Raw genomic sequence first — 19,887 nt, forward strand, 5'->3', positions numbered from 1 at the left:
TTCATAAGAAAACCAGCACGTTTTATTCGCACATTTTTATTAGTTGTTGCAAAGACAAAGTAATCTATAGCGGGGAAGACAACACAAAATGCTTCAGATTCCTACAAGGGAGGGGAGTAAATAAGCGAAAAACGCAAGGATGTTTAGGCTGTAGATCGAGCTGTCATGTCCTTTAGTGCATTGAACTGCTTTCCAAATCTCTTTAATATGATCTATCATTGCTTTACATCATGTAAACGTGTTTTGCCAAGTGTGGAAAATTCAGCGACTGCAGAATAAAATAAATAAGCGAAAAATCCAGCGTACATCAGCACTATTATTAGTTGCCACCATTTTTAAACCAAATTGAAGGGGACTAGGAGACCACATCTTTATAAAAAGAAAAGAAATCGAGAAAACCTGATCTAGCTCAAGCTACGGGTAGAATTCCTAGCACTACAATTTAAAAAAAAAAGCTCAAAAAATGCAAATTGCTGGAAAAAATCAGCACACTCGTGGGTTGAAAAAACTAGAGATTAACATATTTAAGAATCAAAATGCAGTAGCCTACACACTCCCCAATATCTCCTCCCCCCTCCCCCCCCCCCCACCCCCACCACCAAAGAAAATGTTCACCACATAGTTGAGAAAAATATCAAGAGGTGCACACTATGTGACAGGAGCAGCTTAACCGTGGTAGTCCATTTCACTACTGAACGCTACAAATAAGTCGTATCCCACCTCCTCCAACAAAACCTACATTCTCTGGGGCTTAGATAGATAGGCTTCCATGACATGTTTTAAGCCAGGAAGGCGTAAGAACTGGGTGTGGACAACTTTTGAAGAGAAAACAGCTGATCCAGATACATTATATAGTGGGATTATAGTATGTTGGATTCAGAAACAATCTGCAGAGTTGTTTTGAGGTCCATTTTAAAAAAAAGGGAGCGTTTCAGAGATCCACACCACAGGGCTCAGCAGCTATCCAGTCCTGTGCTGAGCCCTCGCTAGTGTTTACGCTGCTCCCTTTCTGGCCTGTCTTACGTCATGACTCCTCGTTCCCAGAATCCTCGTCGTCGTAGCAGTCGGCGTCCTCTTCCTCTTCCTCCTCTTCATCTATGTCGTCGTCGTACAAGTCATCGTAAAGCAAGTCTGAGTTGTTGTCGTTGGAAGGCACTTTAGTCTTAATGCAGTACTCAGCCAGTGTGGTGGGAACCTTCACACCATCCTTCTCAGCTTCCGCCTTGGTGGAGAGCACTTGTTTCCTGACAATAAAAACAGAACAATATTTCAGAGCTTCCAACAGATCACACGCCAAAGTCTAATATGGCGCAATTCAATAATCTAAAACCCTGCCACCTGCTACAACTCTACTTGGGGGTCAATCTCATTTCCGACCTCTGTGAAGTCAGATCGTGGCCAAAGGAGGCAAAGAAGACACCTGGTGAGAGAGAGCAAATAGATTTCCAGCACATAGGCACGTGGACACATCCAGGTACATGCAAGTTTTCTTCATCAATCTTTTCACAAATCACTGCTTATCAAACCGTGTCAAAGGATTTTAACCCAAAAGCAATACATCAGCCCATTCCTTGAATCTGTTATTTATTTTAGGTTCCATCTGAACTGTGATGGGGATATAAAGGGACTGTCACGTAATTATTTGAAAGAAATGTGAAGTCTTTTGCTTAGTTAACCTGTTTTACATTCCTCTCCTAATCCAAATTTATTCCCAAACTCAAGAATAATTGGCTTCTCATCTCGCTGTTGTTTACAGGATGGTGCCGCCCCGCTTGTTTATTATCAGTCACCTAATTTCTAATTATATTTTGTCAAGTGCTTCAAGAATGTTTTTTTTAATGTGAAAAGTGCTGCTATATAAGTGAGCTATTAATAACTGTTTTAATGTAATGCAGTGTTTGTTTGGTTAGTTACACAGATTATACAGCCAGAAAGGGAACAGTTTTATACACACTTTGTACTTTAAACAAAATATTGCCAAAATGCTAATTGTTTTTTGAAGGTACTAATGTATTTTGTTAAGTAGATATTAATAACAGTGAAATGAGGAGTATCTGGCTATCACAGAATTTACAACCGCGTTCCCATCTGCCTGTTCAAGCTCTCCGGGATGCCACCCCATAATAGGCGCTATATAATTGCAAGTAGTTGTTGTTGTTGTTCAAAAATCCCGAGGCACTAAGTTGAAAGAGAAGGATGTTTCTCCTGGTGTCCTGGCCAACAATAATTCAGATTAAATCGGTCATTCACTGCATGGCTATTTATGGGACGTTGCTGTGTGCAAATTGGCTGCTGTATTAGTCTATGAAATACACACTCACTACACCTTACACTATAATTCTGCAAAGCGCTTTGAGACATCCAACTGACATGAAAGACTCTATAATCAAGTGCATGGATTATTATTTATATTTCAGGAAGACAGCGAACAAGCTTTGTCTGGCCATGGAGAAAGACTTCAATAGTCCCCTCTTTCGGTGAGGTGGGGCGGTGGGGGGTAGAGAAAGAAGAGAGCATTAAGTAAACATGAGACCCAACTCACTTGGGATGATAATTTACCTGCTTTTCTATCAGCTTCTCAAACCCCAAAAAAATTATAAGCAGCAACTCAAGTAACTCAAATTGATTCAGTGATTCAGAGACACAAGACCATAATATAATAATAATCCTTGCATTTGCTTTAGTGCCTTATCACATTGTTGACACGTCTCAAAGCGATTCACAGAATATACTGTAAAGTGAATCGACTATAAATTTTGTGGGTGAAACGCAGCAGCCAATTGCACACAGCAGTGTCCCACAAACAGTCGTGGATTGAGACACCAAATTATTCTTTTTTTTAAATGTAGGTCTGGTGTTCTGAACTATAAAGGGTGGATGAACCTGCCAGACACTATTCTAAGTGAACACGGTGGACACACCTACACTGGCCTTCATCCACACCCACATGAGCTTTAAACCCACTGACTGGTGCCACATTCTACTAAACAAATACAGCCAGTCACACAGGAGAATTTGATGAACCCACATTGTGTGATTATTCTGCAGACTTCAGCCTGGCACCAAACCCATACAAAGTGAACCTCATTTACATTTGATTTGAAATGCTCTGCACCACACAGTGTTTAGGAAGGCCGCTTCCATCGCAAAAGAGCTGTCCTCATTAGCACAATAATTATTTAATGGGGGAGGGGGGCAGGCGAGGAAAGAGACGTACTGTCTTATCTACAACCAGCACACTTCATAAAACCCAGTTTGGATTATCTGTAAATGTAACAGGGTCCAGGGTACGGAAACAGTGTTTTTTAAAAAAAGAAAAGGGGCTTATGTCTTGCTGCTAACTTGGCTAAAGTTTGTCCATTTACAGCCAAGTGACACAAGTCAAAACCAAAGACCTTTTTCTATCCATTCACTGGTTGCTTGGTCAATTCTTGAAATACAGAATGGAGTGACTAAATGGATTGTCTAATTACTTCTGGTATTTAGAGGTGATTTACAATAGAATAATAATAATCCTTGCATTCGATTTAGTGCTTTTCACGTCGGGAGGACGTCCCAAAGCGCTTCACAGAACACACTGTAAAGTGATTTGACTGTATATTTGTGGGCGAACGCAGCAGCCAATTGCGCACAGCAATGTCCCACAAACAGTCGTAGATTGAAAATGAGCAATTTATTATTGTTTTTGGTTTTGGAGGGATTATTATTAGGTGTGTGGAGTAAGGAAACTTGCCCAAGGTTTCGCCCTCTGCCTGGAATTGAACTCAGGTCTCCCACTTGCAAAGCGAGTGTTCTAACCACTGAGCTACAGGACTCCAATGAATGAATGGTAGTTGTGCAAGTTCTGCCTTTGAGGGGCACACAGGTAGCAATGCACATCTTTACTACTGCAGTGTGTTGGGACTTTCACAATGCACATATTATTATTTGGACGCTTTGGCCAGTTTGCAATGCTAAATGTTTTGTCTGTTTGCTATTAATTTGGATTGTGGGGGTGGCACAGTTCTGTAGAACAAATGCTATTTTGCTCAGTTTAAGGAGGGCAGTGGATTCAGGGAGATGTGGGAGGTTCGAGCATCAAACTCCTCAAAAAGCTATATGTCTTATTCTTTGCGTTTGATATGGTGCCCTTTCACGTCGTTGAGATGCCTCAAAGCGCTTCACCGAGTATACTGTAAATAATAATAATAATAATCCTTGCATTTGATATAGTGCTTTTCACATCGGGAGGACGTACCAAAGCGCTTCACAGAATATACTGTAAAGTGAATTCACTGTATATTTGTGGGCGAACGCGGCAGCCAATTGCGCACAGCAATGTCCCACAAACAGTCGTGGATTGAAGATGACCAATTTATTATTGTTTTTTTGTTTTGGAGGGATTATTATTGTAAAGTGATTTCATGGGGGGCTGGGGGGCAAATCCAATTGCACACAACATTCCAATTATTCCACAAACAGTCGTGGATTGAGATTTTTTTTTGAGGGATTATTATCCCCAGAAAGAGATCTGCCAATCGACTAACAACTGGGTCACTACTTACTGCCAGGTAAACAGAGGCGTATGGAATAAGGAAACTTGCCCAAGGTTTCGCCCGGCCTGGGAATCGAATCACTTGCGAGGCAAGCATGCTAATCACTATGCTACAGGACTCCATTAAAGGGATAGATTAGAGACCTGGTGTGAGCAATAATCCACGAACACACTGGCTTTGCAGCTGCTGGGGTGCAGGGAGAGGAAAGTGTACTAGGAGGGCTGTATAGGGTTAGGGTTGAATAGACAAGGAGGAGAATCTGCTCAGTGACCTTGGTATTAGAAAGCACATGCAGTTTTCTCACAGAACAGAGTGGGTGGGTGAGAGGCCTCAGTTGGGGAGATGGTGCACGGTCTATGGAAGTTTCTGGCTGGGATGGACAACTACGCGTTTCTCATTCTGTTAACCCAACCAACCCGGCCACTCCCTCTGCTCCATTCCCAGCCCCCACCGCCCAAATTGCCGTTAGCGGTGGATTTTCAGCCATTTTGTCCCTGCCCTCTGGAACTCCATCTCGTAGTCCCTCCAACTCGCTTCCTCCGTCTACTGTTTAAAGGCCTGAAGACACATCCCTCTGGCCGAGCCTTTGAACAATTACTGGGTGCAATTGGCTGCCGCGTTTCGCCCACAAAATAAAGTCAATTTACTTTACAGTGTATTCGGTGAAGCGCTAGAGACATCTCGAAGACGTGATAAAGTGCTATATCAAATGCAAGGATTATTATTATTATTCCCCCCACCCGCCCCCTTCAGCCGAGGTGCCTATTCAGGACTGTGAATGTGCTGGGATGCTCATCCAACATGAAGGATGACATACAAGTGTGAATTGTATTGCTTTTATGTTGATTACACAGTTATGCCTGGTAGAAGTCTGAATATCATCAGCTTCCAGCTGCACAAGTGTGTGCGTGCACATGTGGGGGGGTGGTGGCTGTGTGTGTGTGCGCGCGTGTTGGGGGTGTGTGGCGGTGTGTCTGTGGGGGGGGGTGCGTGGGTGCAGAAGAGAGGGGAAGAAGAGTGAGGGGAGGTAGGTTTTAAAAAGAGGGAAAGGAAATCTTTTCAGATCTCATGACTGCTTTGCAGCCTATTTTCTCACCTAATAATTTCAGCATATTCTTTGTCCTTCCCTTTGCTGTCTCTCCACTTTCTGAACATGACGGAGGCATCCACATTCGCTGGCGAAAAAGTGTTGGGTTCATTCAGTAAGGAGATGACGCTTAAAAGGATGGTCCTGGGTGGAAATGGAAACAAATTTGTCAAGTTTATTAAAACCCACACAATTTAAGCTGGTTTCACTTTTTGTGAGATTTTAAAAAATACTCCTCTGCACACTCTCTATTGTCTTGACATGTTTCCTGATGTACAGTGACTGATAATGCACCCAATATTCCACATATTTGATGCTGACAACAACAACTTGCATTGACATAGCAAACTTCACCAGGGCAGTGCCTTGGAGCGCTTAACAGTGGCGGAGCATGACACCGAGCCAGAGAGAAAGAGAGAGGTGAGGTGACCGTAGGTACGGTCGAAGACAAAGGTCTCCCTCCTGGTGTGATCTGAAGACTGACGGGGAGGGATTAAGGCAGAGTGTTCAGGGTGTAGTGGCTGAAAGCACGGCTACCGATGGTGGAGAGATGGCGAGGGATGTACAGAAAGCTACAGCCGGCTGACCACACTATCTAGTGTTCCACTAAGCTATATATATATAATATATATATAAAAGAAGACTCCCCTCATTTCACATCTTGCTTAAGTTTGAGAGTTACAACAGTTACAATGTGAAGACGAATGCCGTTTAGCCCATTTATTTCCATCCCCATCTGTTGCCTCATTGCAAAGACGGTAAAAATAGCAAATCAGGTGCTTTGCAGAATTCTTGTGTAACAGGGACCACAATGTTGAAAACAGCATTTTATGTCAATATTGCGTAACATTAGTTTTGTCCTTCAAAATACACTTTCCAGCCTCTAAGCAATGCCACATGTCATCTACTCAGCAAACAGTCGATAACTGCTTCCACATGTTGCTAATTTAGGACTCTATTATTTTTGTGCAGCTGAATATGGACGAGACGGAAGCCATATTCCTTGGCTCCCGTCAACGTCTTCACTCCTGCGGATCTGAAATCCTGAAGCTTCCTGGGCTCTCCCTCAGACTCACCAAACAAGTGCGCAATCTAGGCGTCCAGTTCGACCCCCAGCTGTCCTTCCTCCCCCACATCTGTTCCTTGACCAGGACCGTCTTCTTCCACCTCAAACACATTACCTGCCTCCGACTGTACTTTACCCCAAATGCAGCCAAAAACCTTGTACTTCCTTTTGTCACCTCTTGTTTGGATTACTCAAATGCATTCCTCACTGGTTTCCACAGCTCCACTATTCAAAAGATCCAGCTCATTCAGAACTCTGCCGCCCGCATACTGATCCGAAACCAGTTCTGGCCCAGGCTCCACTGGCTCCCCATCACCACACAGATCAACTTCAAGATCCTCACACTCGTGTTCAAATCTTTTCACTCCCTGGCACCTCCCTACCTCTCTGACCTCCTCACTCCGCATCCACCACCCCGCGGCCTCCTCTTTACTGGCACCAGCCTCCTAAACATCCTTCGTGCCCTGCTCTCCACCACTGGAGGTTGCACATTCAGCTACTACGCCCTGAAACTCTAGAAAACTCTCCCTCAATCCCTCCACCTTGCCCCCTCTCTACCCCTTTTCAAATCCTGCCTGAAAACCTTCCTTCTCGACTGTGCTTACGGTCACCTCCCCCCCAGTCCCCACCGCTCAGAGTCAGGCTCCTCCACTGTTAAGCGCTCTGAGACTCTCCCCTACGTGGAGAGCGCTATATAAGTGCAAATTGTTGTTGTAGATGCACAAGCTTTATAAATTGCTATTTGTGACAGCCTTTTTTCCAAGTTTGCGATGGTTATTGTAATATCAACTTCAGCTCACTCCCTCCCTAGCCACCTTCAAGGTCGGTCTCAAGACCATCTTCTTCGACTGCATCTTCGGTCACCCTCCTTCCCCTGCCCTCCTTGTTCTCCATCCCTCCTGATTCCAGCGCCTTGAGACGTCCTCCCGACGTGAAAGGCGCTATACAAATGTAATTTGTTGTTATCAACTGTTGCAAATGTGAATCTCCTGTCCTCCACTACTGAGGAAACCTTGGCTGATTTGCTCCTCCCCAACTCAGAGGTTGTTTCCCTGGCTGAGATCAGTTAACTCAACACAAACCTGTACCCAATTGCTATCTGGAAACCCTTGCTGAAAGGTGCAAGTGTATGGGACCAAGATTCAACTTTGCTGTGGTCTCCCCTTAACTTTAAGGCTTTTTTGACTATTCAGATGAGTATAGTTTCTCAGGAGAAAATAACATCCCATGCTTTTAACTCTTCCGTTTCCAAAGCACGCAAAGCTTCCATTTGTGAAATAATTTGCTGTCTAAACGACAACTAAAGGAATTTGATTTGAAAGTACAACTACATTACCTACACAAAACTGAGGTGTTACCAAACAACAACAAATTATATTTGCTGAGCGTCTTTCATGTTGGGAGGATGTCCCAAAGTGCTGGACACTCAAGGATGTGCACCTGAGCTGGGGGTTGGGATCAGGAGGGGAAGAGATCAGCCAGGAAACGGGAATGAGTTCAGCCAGGAAACGGGAATAAGTTCAGCCAGGGAACAGGAATGAGTTCAGCCAGGGAACGGGAATGAGTTCAGCCAGGGAACGGGAATGAGTTCAGCCAGGGAACGGGAATGAGCTCAGCCAGGGAACGGGAATGAGATGGTATTTTCTCCTGAGAAACAACTCACCTGAACTAGCAAACGTGAAGTGCATAGAAAACAAACGCTCTTATTTTATGAATTCAGAGCAGAGTGCAGTACCTGACGTTCTGGGTGGGGTTCCACCGTTCTGAAGGTAGTTCACCACTCTGAGGATCATCAACTGGTGGGTGGAGGATGGAAATGCAAACGTCTCCGTTCTAAAGTGAGATATTTGGAGATGTAAAACAAATTATTTTGGACTCCTTTTAAGAAAAAAGCAATACGCAGTTCAGTGTCGTTATTCGATAGCTGTATGCAATGATTGATAATTTGGTATGGATTCCATACACAGTCTGTCTCTGGGCTCTTCTCTCAAACGTGTTTTGCAAGACCCCGTATTTTTAAAGGCATTTTCTCCCCTTTTCCATGCATCCAAGGTAGCAGGGGCTTGTTTGCTGGCCTCAAAGCAGCTGGCGCGTTTGAGAACTCGCCCCCGACAGACCTGAGGAGGAGGACACTGGGCTCCAAAGTGATTTGCTTGACCTTGTCCCGTGGTCCAGATGCTTTTGCTGCACTCAGATACCTTGACTGCACAACAGAATCCCAAGACACCAATTGACAACCATAGAAATTTATGGCGCAGAAGTTGGCCATTCGTCCCATCGTGTCTTTGCCGACTCCCTCAAGAGCAATCCTTTCAGTCCCATTCAGTCCCATTTACCTGCCCTTTCCCCAGCTATTTGTTAAATTCCCTCTTGAAGGCCGATATGGATTCTGCCTCAACCAAAGCTTCCAGCAGGGCATTCCATATCCAAACTACTCTGGGTGAATTGATCAACATTTGACTAATTCTTCATATCAGAAGCAGGCTTTGATTATGCCGTTTAACTCTCAATGTGAATCAGTTGTATGCTAAACCACATCCAGCTGTAATACTATAGAGTAAAAATAGATATAAGTTATGGTTTAAGTCAAAAGAAAGTACTCCTTATTATGTCCTATATGTAAATTTCCCAGGGGAATGTCATTGACAGATTAATCAAAGAGCTTTTTCCAAACAATTTATGTCACCCAGTGGAATTTACCCGAGCATTCTATTTGTACCAAATCAAGTTTAATGTCAGCATCACAAGCTTAGTTCAGTTATTGAGAAAACAACTGTTTCCTAAATTAATTGTCAATACCGCTTTCTATTAATTTCCATGCTTCTTACCAGAATTTCAATAAGAAACATCACAGGGGAAATTAATTAGCTTTCCACAGAGAAAATGAAAAAATAAGTCAGAAGGCAGAAGTTTGCATGATCCGGTTACATCCAAACACGAGATTAGCAACGTGCTGGAAATGTATTTGTTGCATCTCTTTTGCTTCGTCGACTCTTGTCTCTGGGTTACGAGGTTCTGGGTTCAACAAGTCCTGAATCAGCAAAGCCATGGAGGGCTTTGTAGATGAGGACCAGGATCTTGAACTGTATCCTCTGTGTGATGGGAAGACAGCGGAGCCGGGCGAGGTTGGGGGTGATAGGGTCATGGAGCCTGGTGCGGGAGAGGACACGGGTTGCAGAGTTCTGGATGATCTGCAGCCTTTGGAGGGAGGAGTTGGGGAGGCCGACAAGCAGGGCGTTTGCATAGTCAAGCCTGGATGTTTTGAATGAGGTATGAGGGGCTCAGTGTCCTGAGGTGTGAGACAGTGGTGGAGGTGGGGGATAGCAGAGCAGATCATGGCAATGATGTGGTGGAGAAAGGATAGTTGAGGCTCACGCAAGACGCCAAGGTTCCAGACTGGTTCAGTGAGGTGGAGTGTGCAACCTTGGATGGTGATGCTGTCAGTGAGATGTACTGTCATACTGTCAGACACTAAGTACCATCCTTCAAAAGAGATGTTAAAACCCAGGTCAAGTCTGCCTGTGAATGATCAATTCATGATAATGTTTTCAAAAGCAGGGAGTGTCCTGGCCAATATTCTTCCCTTGTCCAAAATAATAATAAGCCTTGCATTTGATTTAGCGCCATATCACATCATCTAGACATCTCAAAGTGCTTCACAGAATAGACTGTAAAGTGGATTGATGTATATTTTGTGGCAAAGTGACAAATAAAACACATTATAGTCATTAATCTCATTGTTGTGGACCATTGTTGATGCAGATTATCTGTTGATCTAATCACATATAGAAGTCACTGCACTTCAAAGTTTAGTAACTTTGAAATGTTTGATAAGGCCAATTCCATGAAATGAAATTGATAAACCCCATCTTGAACTATTTTGGCAAATCCTCCACTGACTTATGCAGCCCTTCGATTGGGCTGATTTTCCTTCATTGATTTAAATTAGTTATTAAACAAATCAAATAAAATGTTCCTGGAAGGCCAGTTACACTGAGGACTTGGCACTGCATCACTGTGGAATTGGTGGTATTACTGCCGTTTGGGTCAAAAGTAATCTGAAATTGATTCTCCAGAAATGTCAAGGGATCACCTTGAGGAGATTGTCTCGACCAGCATTAGCTTCAGATCAACTGCTATACAACTGTGGTCTTTTTGTAATACATTGCACAGGCATATGGCATCTTGTGATCAGAGTGAGTCTTTAAGCAGAGCTCCGTGTCCCACGTCGACACCGCAATGTTTACCCACTGCAGTTAGTTCCTTCCTCACCATTCTCAAAGCAGCCACTGCTGTCAGACCAGCAACTGCAGCAGAACTGCAGCACCAGTCTCGGGTTCCACAGAGCACGGGTTTGCCTTTTGCAGATTAATGACGTGCTGAGCACAGATTTTATTCTGAAAGGTTTTGACAGATAGGATCAGGCATGAGTAGTGAATTAAACTGCTCAGGTAGAATTAACCTATTTAGATGCTTTTCACCATTAGAACTGCATTAGTGCAGCCAAGGCAAGTCTGGAGTAGCTGCAGTTTAACTGTAAGCACTGTTCCAAGGCAACCATCAGTTATTTCTGCTATTCAGTGTTGGAATTCTACAGCGTTATAGCAGAAAATGGCTCTGTGAAGCCTTAAGGTTGAAGCTTTTAATTTCAATAACCCCCTCTTTCCCTCCAAGTATCAGTTTTAAATAATAATAATCCTTGCATTTAATATAGCGCCTTATCACATCTTCGAGATTTCTCAACGAGCTTCACAGAATATACTGTCAAGTAAATTGACTGTATATTTTGTGGGCGAAATAAACAGACATTAATTTACTTCTGAAAATGTAAGGCACGTGGCTATTCTCCTTTGTGTGTAAATTGTCGTGATTTTAGCTGGGAGACTGCCTTAGAATTTAGCTAATTCTCAAAAGCATTAATATACAGCCAGTTTCTTCAATTATGAATGGCAAAAGGTCAGTGAGGAAGGGGGAAGAAAAACAAGAGCGAGATAGGAAAACACACTTAGAAAATGAGAGAATAGAGATGCGATTGTTTTAAAATCAGCATTTCGGCCTAAGTAAAATAAACCACTAGTTATATGGTACAATCCAATGGGTTATTTTCATAAAGTGGAGTCCTGTAGCTCAGTGGTGAGAGCACTCGCCTCGCAAGTGGGATATCTGGGTTTGATTCCTGGCTTGGGCAAGTTTCCTTACTCCATACGACTAATAATAATCCCTCAAGAAAAAAACAATAATAATTTGGTCACTCAATCCACGACTGTTTGTGGGACACTGCTGTGCACAATTGCTGCCACATTTCTCCCACAGATATACAGTCAATTCACTTTACAGTATATTCTGTAAAGCGCTTTGAGACATCTAGAAGACGTGAAAAACGCTATAACAAACGCAAGGATTATGATTATTATTATTATAAATCCCTTTCCTATCCTATTCCATAAGTTTCCAATGTGTAGTCTCAATTTATGGGGAACAGTAGAGTAGTAAAGGCGCACTGTTAAACAGATTCAGCTGCAATAGGGCTGACTGACATCTGAAAATTCTGTGAAATTAACCCTGAACCCCAACTATAAAAAATATTCCACAAACTATTCAATTTTTCCACTCATTTTTATTAAGAGCCTAGTTAAATGGTTCAGGTCCATAGACCATTAAGGGTCAAAAGAGTTGAGACCAAATGAAGCTCTTGGGACTGCATTATTAAATATAAAGTCATTCCCCCAACAACACCTTACATTTATATAGTGCTCTTCACATAGGGTAACATCTCAGAGCACTATCAGTATGGATGCAGAAATAAACTATACAAAAGAAAGATCATCCGAGAATTTTGCATCACAGACATTTGCCATGACTTACATAAATCTGTTTAAAAACTGCAGCGACGTTTACTTGGTTTGCCATTTATGGGTTGCATAGAGCATTTCAAAGCTTGCATTAATGAACAGAATACGTTTCACAGTATTGCCTTTAGTGGTAAACCATGTTAGTTTTCTGGTGCAGTTTGGACAATCCTGGCAATTGTCCAGTCTCTGAAAAATCATCTGGTGAAGCACCAAATGGAAGGGACAGTTTTGTTTTTGGTCGGCCGGGTGTCTGACACACGTGGAAACCCATCACACGCTTAAGAGTATCCAAACCAAACTGAGAATTCTACGCATCCCACCTACACATGGAAATCCCAGAGATAGTTTGTTGGAATGGATTAATTCACTCTCTCCCTAGAGGGACACATCCTGCTTACTTAATTCCAGAAAGTATTAGGTTGGCAGGAGCCAAGGCTTGGGGACCCCAGAGTGTATGTTGGGGTACTGCTGGAGTCTAACCAGCTAAAACCACATAGGTTGCCATTGAGAGCACTGTCTGGCAAGCTTTCCCGCTGCTTATCTAGTTAGGGCAACTCCATAGTTCTCATCAACCTCCTGCATCACACAGATGCACCGTTGGAGGTTCGTCCAGTGGCAGATAATGAGCGTGGAGGGGACAATGCAAAATGTTTTAAACTATAAAAACAGCCATGAATTATTTTCGTAATGCAGGTGACAATTGTGAATGAACATGTGAGATTTTTATTTTCCTTCCTGACAGGAATTGCAGGATTTCTCTGGAGGATTCGTAAAATGCTCGAAGTCACACGTATAAAGTGATCGAAAATGACCACATATAAAATAAACTTACCTCATAAATGTTGGGATGCCACATTTTTGTCAGAAATCTGAAGGTAGGTGGAGAATATGGATAGTCAATAGGGAACTTCAGGTGAGCCTAGGAGGAAATTGGAAACGGTAAATAGTCTTGTGTTAGTTATTTTAATACATATTTTGTAGATGTACAGAACTAAACCTTAATTTCAGCTATAACATGAGATTCAGATAATCGAGAGGGAAGCTCGATTCCATATCATTGTAATCTCACTAGAAAGTTTTCAGGGCAGTTGAGCACTGAAATATATAATTTTTGTTAAGTTTTCCTATTTCCTAGTTATTAATCTAGCTAAAATAAAACAAAAATACACGGAGTGCAAGTGTAAAAGTACCAAGTAAATGCTGGAAGCTGCATGCGTTACACACTTCATTGAAAGGATCTGGAAAAGCCATGTCCAACGCGGGGGGGGGGGGGGGGGGGAGGGGGTCAGCTTTAGAAATTACAATAAGGTCCTCAAACGGAACGGAATCAAATGGAAGTGCACTGTTCCAAGTGAAAGAGAGCGAGCGCTCCTGCTTGCCCCTTGCCCGCTCCACTCTATCATCGGTGGCCGCCAATTCACCCTGAAGCTTTGAAACAACAACAACAAACAGCACTTGTAAAGCTCCAGAAAGTTGTCCGAGGGTGCTAGACAATCGGGGCTTTTTGACTCTTACCCCCAATCCCTCTGTTACGCCTCCACCTTCCCCTCTTTTAGATCACTAATGAAGACCTTCCTGTTTGACCGTGCTTACGGCCACCTCCTCCCTCCCCCCAGCTCAGCGTCAGACTCTGCCACTGTTAAGCGCTCCGAGACTCTGCCTCCCGTGAATAGCACTATATAAATCCAAGTTGTTGTTGTTGATGCAACCAAACAAAGCCTGCAGCACAAACAAAACACCAGGATAGAATCCTGGACATGATCAGTCACTACTGGGGTCTTCCTTTAAGCTAGAGGAAGCACAACAATCTGGTCCATAGAGTTTTTAATGGCTGCCACCAACACTGTTCCACATCAGACAGCAGAAGGGAAGCTTACAGTAAGCCAGGTCCCAGGTAGTTCCCAATCCTGTGCTCACAGGATGCCAATCTACATGCACTTTCCAACAGCAGTGACCAACAGGACACAAGCAGTGGGAGTCCCTGGGACAGACTGCCAGGCTGCCTCGCCAGCCAAGTAATGATCCCCATTGGTTTAGTTACACACAAAGCCTAAAATGAAGATACCTGATCTATAGATATTGATTTTGGAAGGCCTGAATCATCAGTGTACACTGATATTCCAGAACAACGGTGGGATTGCTGGTCAGACTTTTGAATAAGGTATTAGGCAGCACTGTGACATGCTATCTGTGTAAAAGGCGTTGTATAACTACAAGTATTGTTCCTGTTGTCTGATCAAGTGGACGTTCAAGTTCCTATGATCCTGTTCAACATGAAAAAGACATGTTTCTCCTGATCAACAATCCTTCAGATTAATTGGTCATTCAGATTCACTACCAATTGTCCTGATTAATATTTCACTGTATAAACAAATCAGACTCACTTAATGACTAGGTGGGTAAAACTGAGCCATTCAGACTCAGGGAATCCAACATTTCATCCTTGGTCTGTGCAAACTTGGGCTATAAATGGTCTCAGTGCCTCCGACTCAGGAAGAATAAAGACAAAAAGCCAGATCTTCCATTTCTGATCACAATCCATAATCCATGGAAAAATAAACAGGTGCAACAGGATCAGATTCTATTGCAATGTGTTCCGTGGTTAAATAGCAGAACCACAAGTGACGTACAAAGGTTATTACTGTCAGCAGGACCTTAGCATCATAATAATCCTTGCATTTGATATAGCTCCTTATCAAGTCATTGAGAAGTCTCAAAGCAGGTTATGTGGGCGAAACGTGGTGTCAAGCTCTTTGGAGTGGTGGGGGGGGGGGGGGGGAGGGGGCTGGTACAAATACTTTATATTGGGATTAATCCAAATGCAAAATGCAAATGCAAGGATTATTTTAATCTATAAAGCAGTTGAGATTCGCTGAAGTTTAGCGACAAAATTTGTAAGTAAAATCATATAATAGCTAGAGGCAATCTTTCAATGAAAGTACAGATGTTACTGGAGTGATAGAAGCACTATGTAGGTTATAATTAACCTGGACCTTGAGGAGTCTCAGTATGGACCCAACTACTTAATTAGCAATGACATCTTAAAAGAGACTATTCAGCCCAGAAGGTCCATCAGTTCCAGTGCCCTCAATGGATTTCATCTACTCTTTCCACAAACCCATCTCTTTTTCTCTCAAGTATTTATCCAATTTCCTTTAAAATGTTCATGGACCTGATTTCAACAGGCATTTTGTGGCAAGGCATTCCATGTTCTGTAAACCAAAAAAAATCTTTGCATCTCTTTGTTAAACCAAAAAAATCTTTAAACGTCTTTCGTCTGGAGAAATAAACAAATTTATATAATTTGTTACATTGGAACTATTGGAACTTTTTATTGAATCCAGCAAAACCATTATTTTGCTTTGATTAGTCACCCCTTAACACGCTCTCCTCTAATGAAAACAACACCAATAATTCAAATCTCTCCACATAGCTAGACCCTTTCATCCTCCTTGCATGGGAGGAGGTACGCGGGGTCTTCTTGAAGCTAAACTGGCTCCAATGTGACATGCTTAGAATTGTAATGTCAGAATCAGGTCAATCTTCCATGGTGGTCTTGGATCCTGAGCCAGTTGAGTTCGCAGTACTCCAGGCACTGCTGATGACAGACCAACCAACTTGACTCATCAGTAGGACTTGGAGCGGCAGACACTGGTCACTGGGAGTAAGGTTTCTTCCAAGTTAGGTTCTGTTTACCCTCCAAGCCAAAGTCCTAACGGTAGGGTAGACCTAGCTGGACAAGCAGAAGGAAGCTTGTCAGACAATGCTTTCAATGGAAAGCTATGTGGCTTTAGGTGGTTGAACTCCAGTTGTACCACAACACAAACTGGAATCCCCAACCCTTGGCTCTTGCCAATCTGTATCTAAGGGAAGAGGGTGCACATTCCATTCCAAACACAAATATGTATGTATGTATGTATATATACAAATATGTATGTATGTATATATATATATTTTCTCCTGACCAACAATCCTGCAACATGGCTGTTTGTGGAACATTCATGTGCACAACAATGTCTCACAAACAGATTCGTTCAAGAACAAATTAGATAATTTCTGTTAGGAAATAATCTCTCGGGATACATGATATAGTTTGGGGCATGACAGGTCATGCGACTGCCAGGATGCAGGAAGGGGAACTGGATGGACCTTGGTCTTCTTTTGCCTAGAAAATTCTTATGTTCTTATGCAACTGGCTGGTGCCTTTCACACACAAAATATGCAGTCAATTCACTTTACAGTATATCCTATTCTTGCCCAAATGTGCACGTTTCAGTAACAGCCACTAGACGGCGATTAGGAGCAGACATTCTACATTTTCTCCACCAACCAAGTCACAACTGGGAAGCAGTATGGACCAAGGATTGAAAACTGTCTCTATGGCCTGGTCTCTATCACACAATATGATCACAGCATCTAGAAGACAGTATGTAGATTAAACCAGTGCACCTCTCACTGTTTACATTTTGGAAGAAGAGTTCTGCATAGCATTGCAGATATTTCCGCAGTAATCCCAGCTCACGTACTAACGAAAGGAAATTTGAAATGTTGAAGGGCACGACCTGAAGATGGGGAAGGAGGGGGCAAGATTGAGGGAGAGTGTTCCAGAGTTTCGGGGTGGAGTGGCTGAAAGCGCGGCCACCAATGGTGGAACGGAGGGCACGAGGGACAAGCAGGAGGCTGGAGCATAGTCTGCGATGTACAGGCTTGCTGACGTTTCACAATGAAACTGGAAGGAAGGCTATCGGGTACATGGTGTGAAGTTAGCCACTGGGGTAGTTAGTATCTTCATGCCCAGTTACTGCCTATTGGAGAAGGACTTTAGCAATCAAGGGCAGTAGTGAACGTGACCTGATGCAGCAAGTAGAGAGCCGCCTAGTAACAGCCAAACTGCATTCTCATGCAGGAGGGCAGGCTGCCAGGTTATTTATTACGGTTTTGAGATCAACATACAGACAAACTGCTGGAACTCCAGCCCAGAGCACCACATCGATCAGCTCGCATAGACAGCCACGTACAGGCTTGCTGACAAGCTCAACAGTTTTGAGGCAGCCTGAAAATTAACCTCAAAGCAAAAAGATGATTAGCTGGTAGACGCTAAAACTTTTCTTTTCCCATTGTTAAAAACATTTTCCTTAAACTGAGCATTCATTTTGACAGCACAGAACTTCAGTCTTAGAAATTACTTACTGCTAAATGACAACACTGCCATATTTAAAAACTATACCCGTGCTGTTCAAAGAAAAAAGACAAAGTCAGTCCCTATTAAAGTTACATGTACGGTAAAACAGTTTCAATAATATCAGGGTTCAACAGGACCATAACTTAAGTTGCCTTTGACTAGATGATCTGTGCATTTTTGCTGTGCAAATCACCGAGGCATCGAGCTCCAGGGAATGTGTAGGGGAAAAATTATCTTGTATTAGTTCCGAGCTTTTGTATTTTGGAAATAGTTGAGTAAAAGCAAGCCACAAGTTGCCCTCAAAATTAAAAACACCAGTCACCACTCCTTCCCTGTCTCTCATCATAGACTCAAAGTTCTGGAATAAACCCAAGGATGAATGGCCAGCTATAATAATAATGAAACGACAATCTTAACTTCCTACAAAGGTTACCCCACAAAGTGCAAGCAGCTGTTGGAAGACATTTCCTAGAGTCTGAGTTCATGAACGTGTGTTCACACATTCAGGGCTTGAAATCCACCTCGAGTGGTTCGCAGAGAGGTAAGCAACTGCTGGTCAAGCTCCGCACCTCCAAATGGTCAAATGACCAACTCAATTATCCTTCGGGGAGAAAAAGAGAGGAGAACAAGCAAAGCTCCTTGGAGATGAACTGGCTCCAAGGTGTCAATATTTGGTAACGGAATATTAGAATCGAGCCAAACCTCAATGACGGTCTCGCTAGAATGGATGATATAATCTCAGTATAGAGGGTAAATGAATACCGTGGCTGTTTGTACCTGAATCTGAAAGCAAACGGCATCTTTCACAAAGCTTCTTCACTGGCTTGGTGCTTAAATATAGAAGTGCATGCTAACATTTATACCATGTAGTGTAATCCTCACGCAAGGAAAACTTCCTTCTGCAGTGTACACACATTTGGTAAGGAGCCAAATGAATTAATTCCTTGCATGTGAAAACATTGGGTAGAGTACAAATCACTGAGATTTGACAGCGTGTCACCAGAATGTCAAGAAGTTCTAACTTTCTGAGGTTTGTTTATGAATTGTAAATCATTTATAGTAATGATGGGTGGGTGCTACGGAATCACACTTCAGCTGTCACAATTCCCAAAAAGACAACTGTTCCACACCTGATGCATTACAGTAAAGCAGACCGAAAAATGGTATCACAGTTGTCCACTGAATGATGATCCTCACACATTCTGGCTGATCACATCGTCAAAATGTCTCTTGGCACTTCACGGGATTTTACCATAAAGTCCAGGGACCTTATTTCTAGGCAGCCATTTTGCACACAGCAATGTCCTACAAACCGCCATTAGTGAAACAGGCTTGAAAAAGTGAAAACTACCCCAGTGGTTTTATATTTATTTAGTGTCTTAATGTTGAGGGGGGATCTTTTTCTGGGGGTGATGATCGCTTCAAAAAACGAACAGTGATAATAATAAATTGGTCACTTCAATCCACAACTGTCTGTGGGACACTGCTGTGCGCAATTGGCTGCTGCGTTTCACCCCAAAAAACAGTCACTACGCTACACTCTCCTGTGAAGTGCTTTGAGATGTCTCAAAGACGTGATAAGGTGCTATAACAAATGCAAGGATTATTATTAGGATTATTTATCTCAAATCGCCTCTCAGAACTGACTGAGAACCAAGCTGGGGTAGAGGGAGTTAGAAAGATGGGGAGGGGAGAAAAAAGGTTCATGGAGGTGGGCAATTTTGAGGTGAGGGGAAGTCGAGTAAACAAAAGCATTGACGTAAGAATGAAAGGACAGTTGACGGTTGAACAGGACACCAAGGTTTCAGGCTCAGTGAAGTGGTGTGCACTGGTGCAGATCGATGCGGTCGTGCCCTCCGTGAGAAGGAACAACAGTGACTTGCACATGTTATTCACTGTGGTACATTAAATAAAATCCAGCTAGTTAAACATCTGAACACATTCGTAGCTGAGGGAGTTTCAAAATTAAGTTTACTAAATTTCCAACACTGCAACCAGTAGTTTCAATTAAAAAAAATACAATTTGGCACTTTTTTTAAAAAACACATTTTAATAAAGTGGTTGCATATTTGTTTTACAGTTGCATTTCACTTTGACAACAAACATCTACTTGCATTCTGAAGTCATCTAACGCCCGATCAACCTGTCTGCTCCTTTCGCTCAGC

At 42.8% G+C, this 19,887-nt stretch overlaps 1 protein-coding gene across 1 annotated transcript in view; it reads right to left on the bottom strand.

The window, feature by feature from the left end:
• Positions 1-587: 587 nt before the first annotated feature.
• The window catches only part of ube2r2 (ubiquitin-conjugating enzyme E2R 2), a 53,106-nt gene continuing 33,806 nt past the window's right edge, over positions 588-19,887 (bottom strand). The window contains exons 2-5 of the mRNA XM_042335742.1: positions 13,373-13,459; positions 8,424-8,521; positions 5,632-5,766; positions 588-1,244 (exon numbers count right to left, since the gene is read on the bottom strand). Coding sequence (XP_042191676.1) covers positions 1,025-1,244; positions 5,632-5,766; positions 8,424-8,521; positions 13,373-13,459 — 540 coding nt within the window. The 3' untranslated portion in view covers positions 588-1,024. The remainder of the gene's footprint in view (positions 1,245-5,631; positions 5,767-8,423; positions 8,522-13,372; positions 13,460-19,887) is intronic.

Source organism: Callorhinchus milii, unplaced genomic scaffold (assembly GCF_018977255.1).
Source record: "Callorhinchus milii isolate IMCB2004 unplaced genomic scaffold, IMCB_Cmil_1.0 Scaffold1, whole genome shotgun sequence".
Classification (NCBI taxonomy): Eukaryota; Metazoa; Chordata; class Chondrichthyes; order Chimaeriformes; family Callorhinchidae; genus Callorhinchus; species Callorhinchus milii.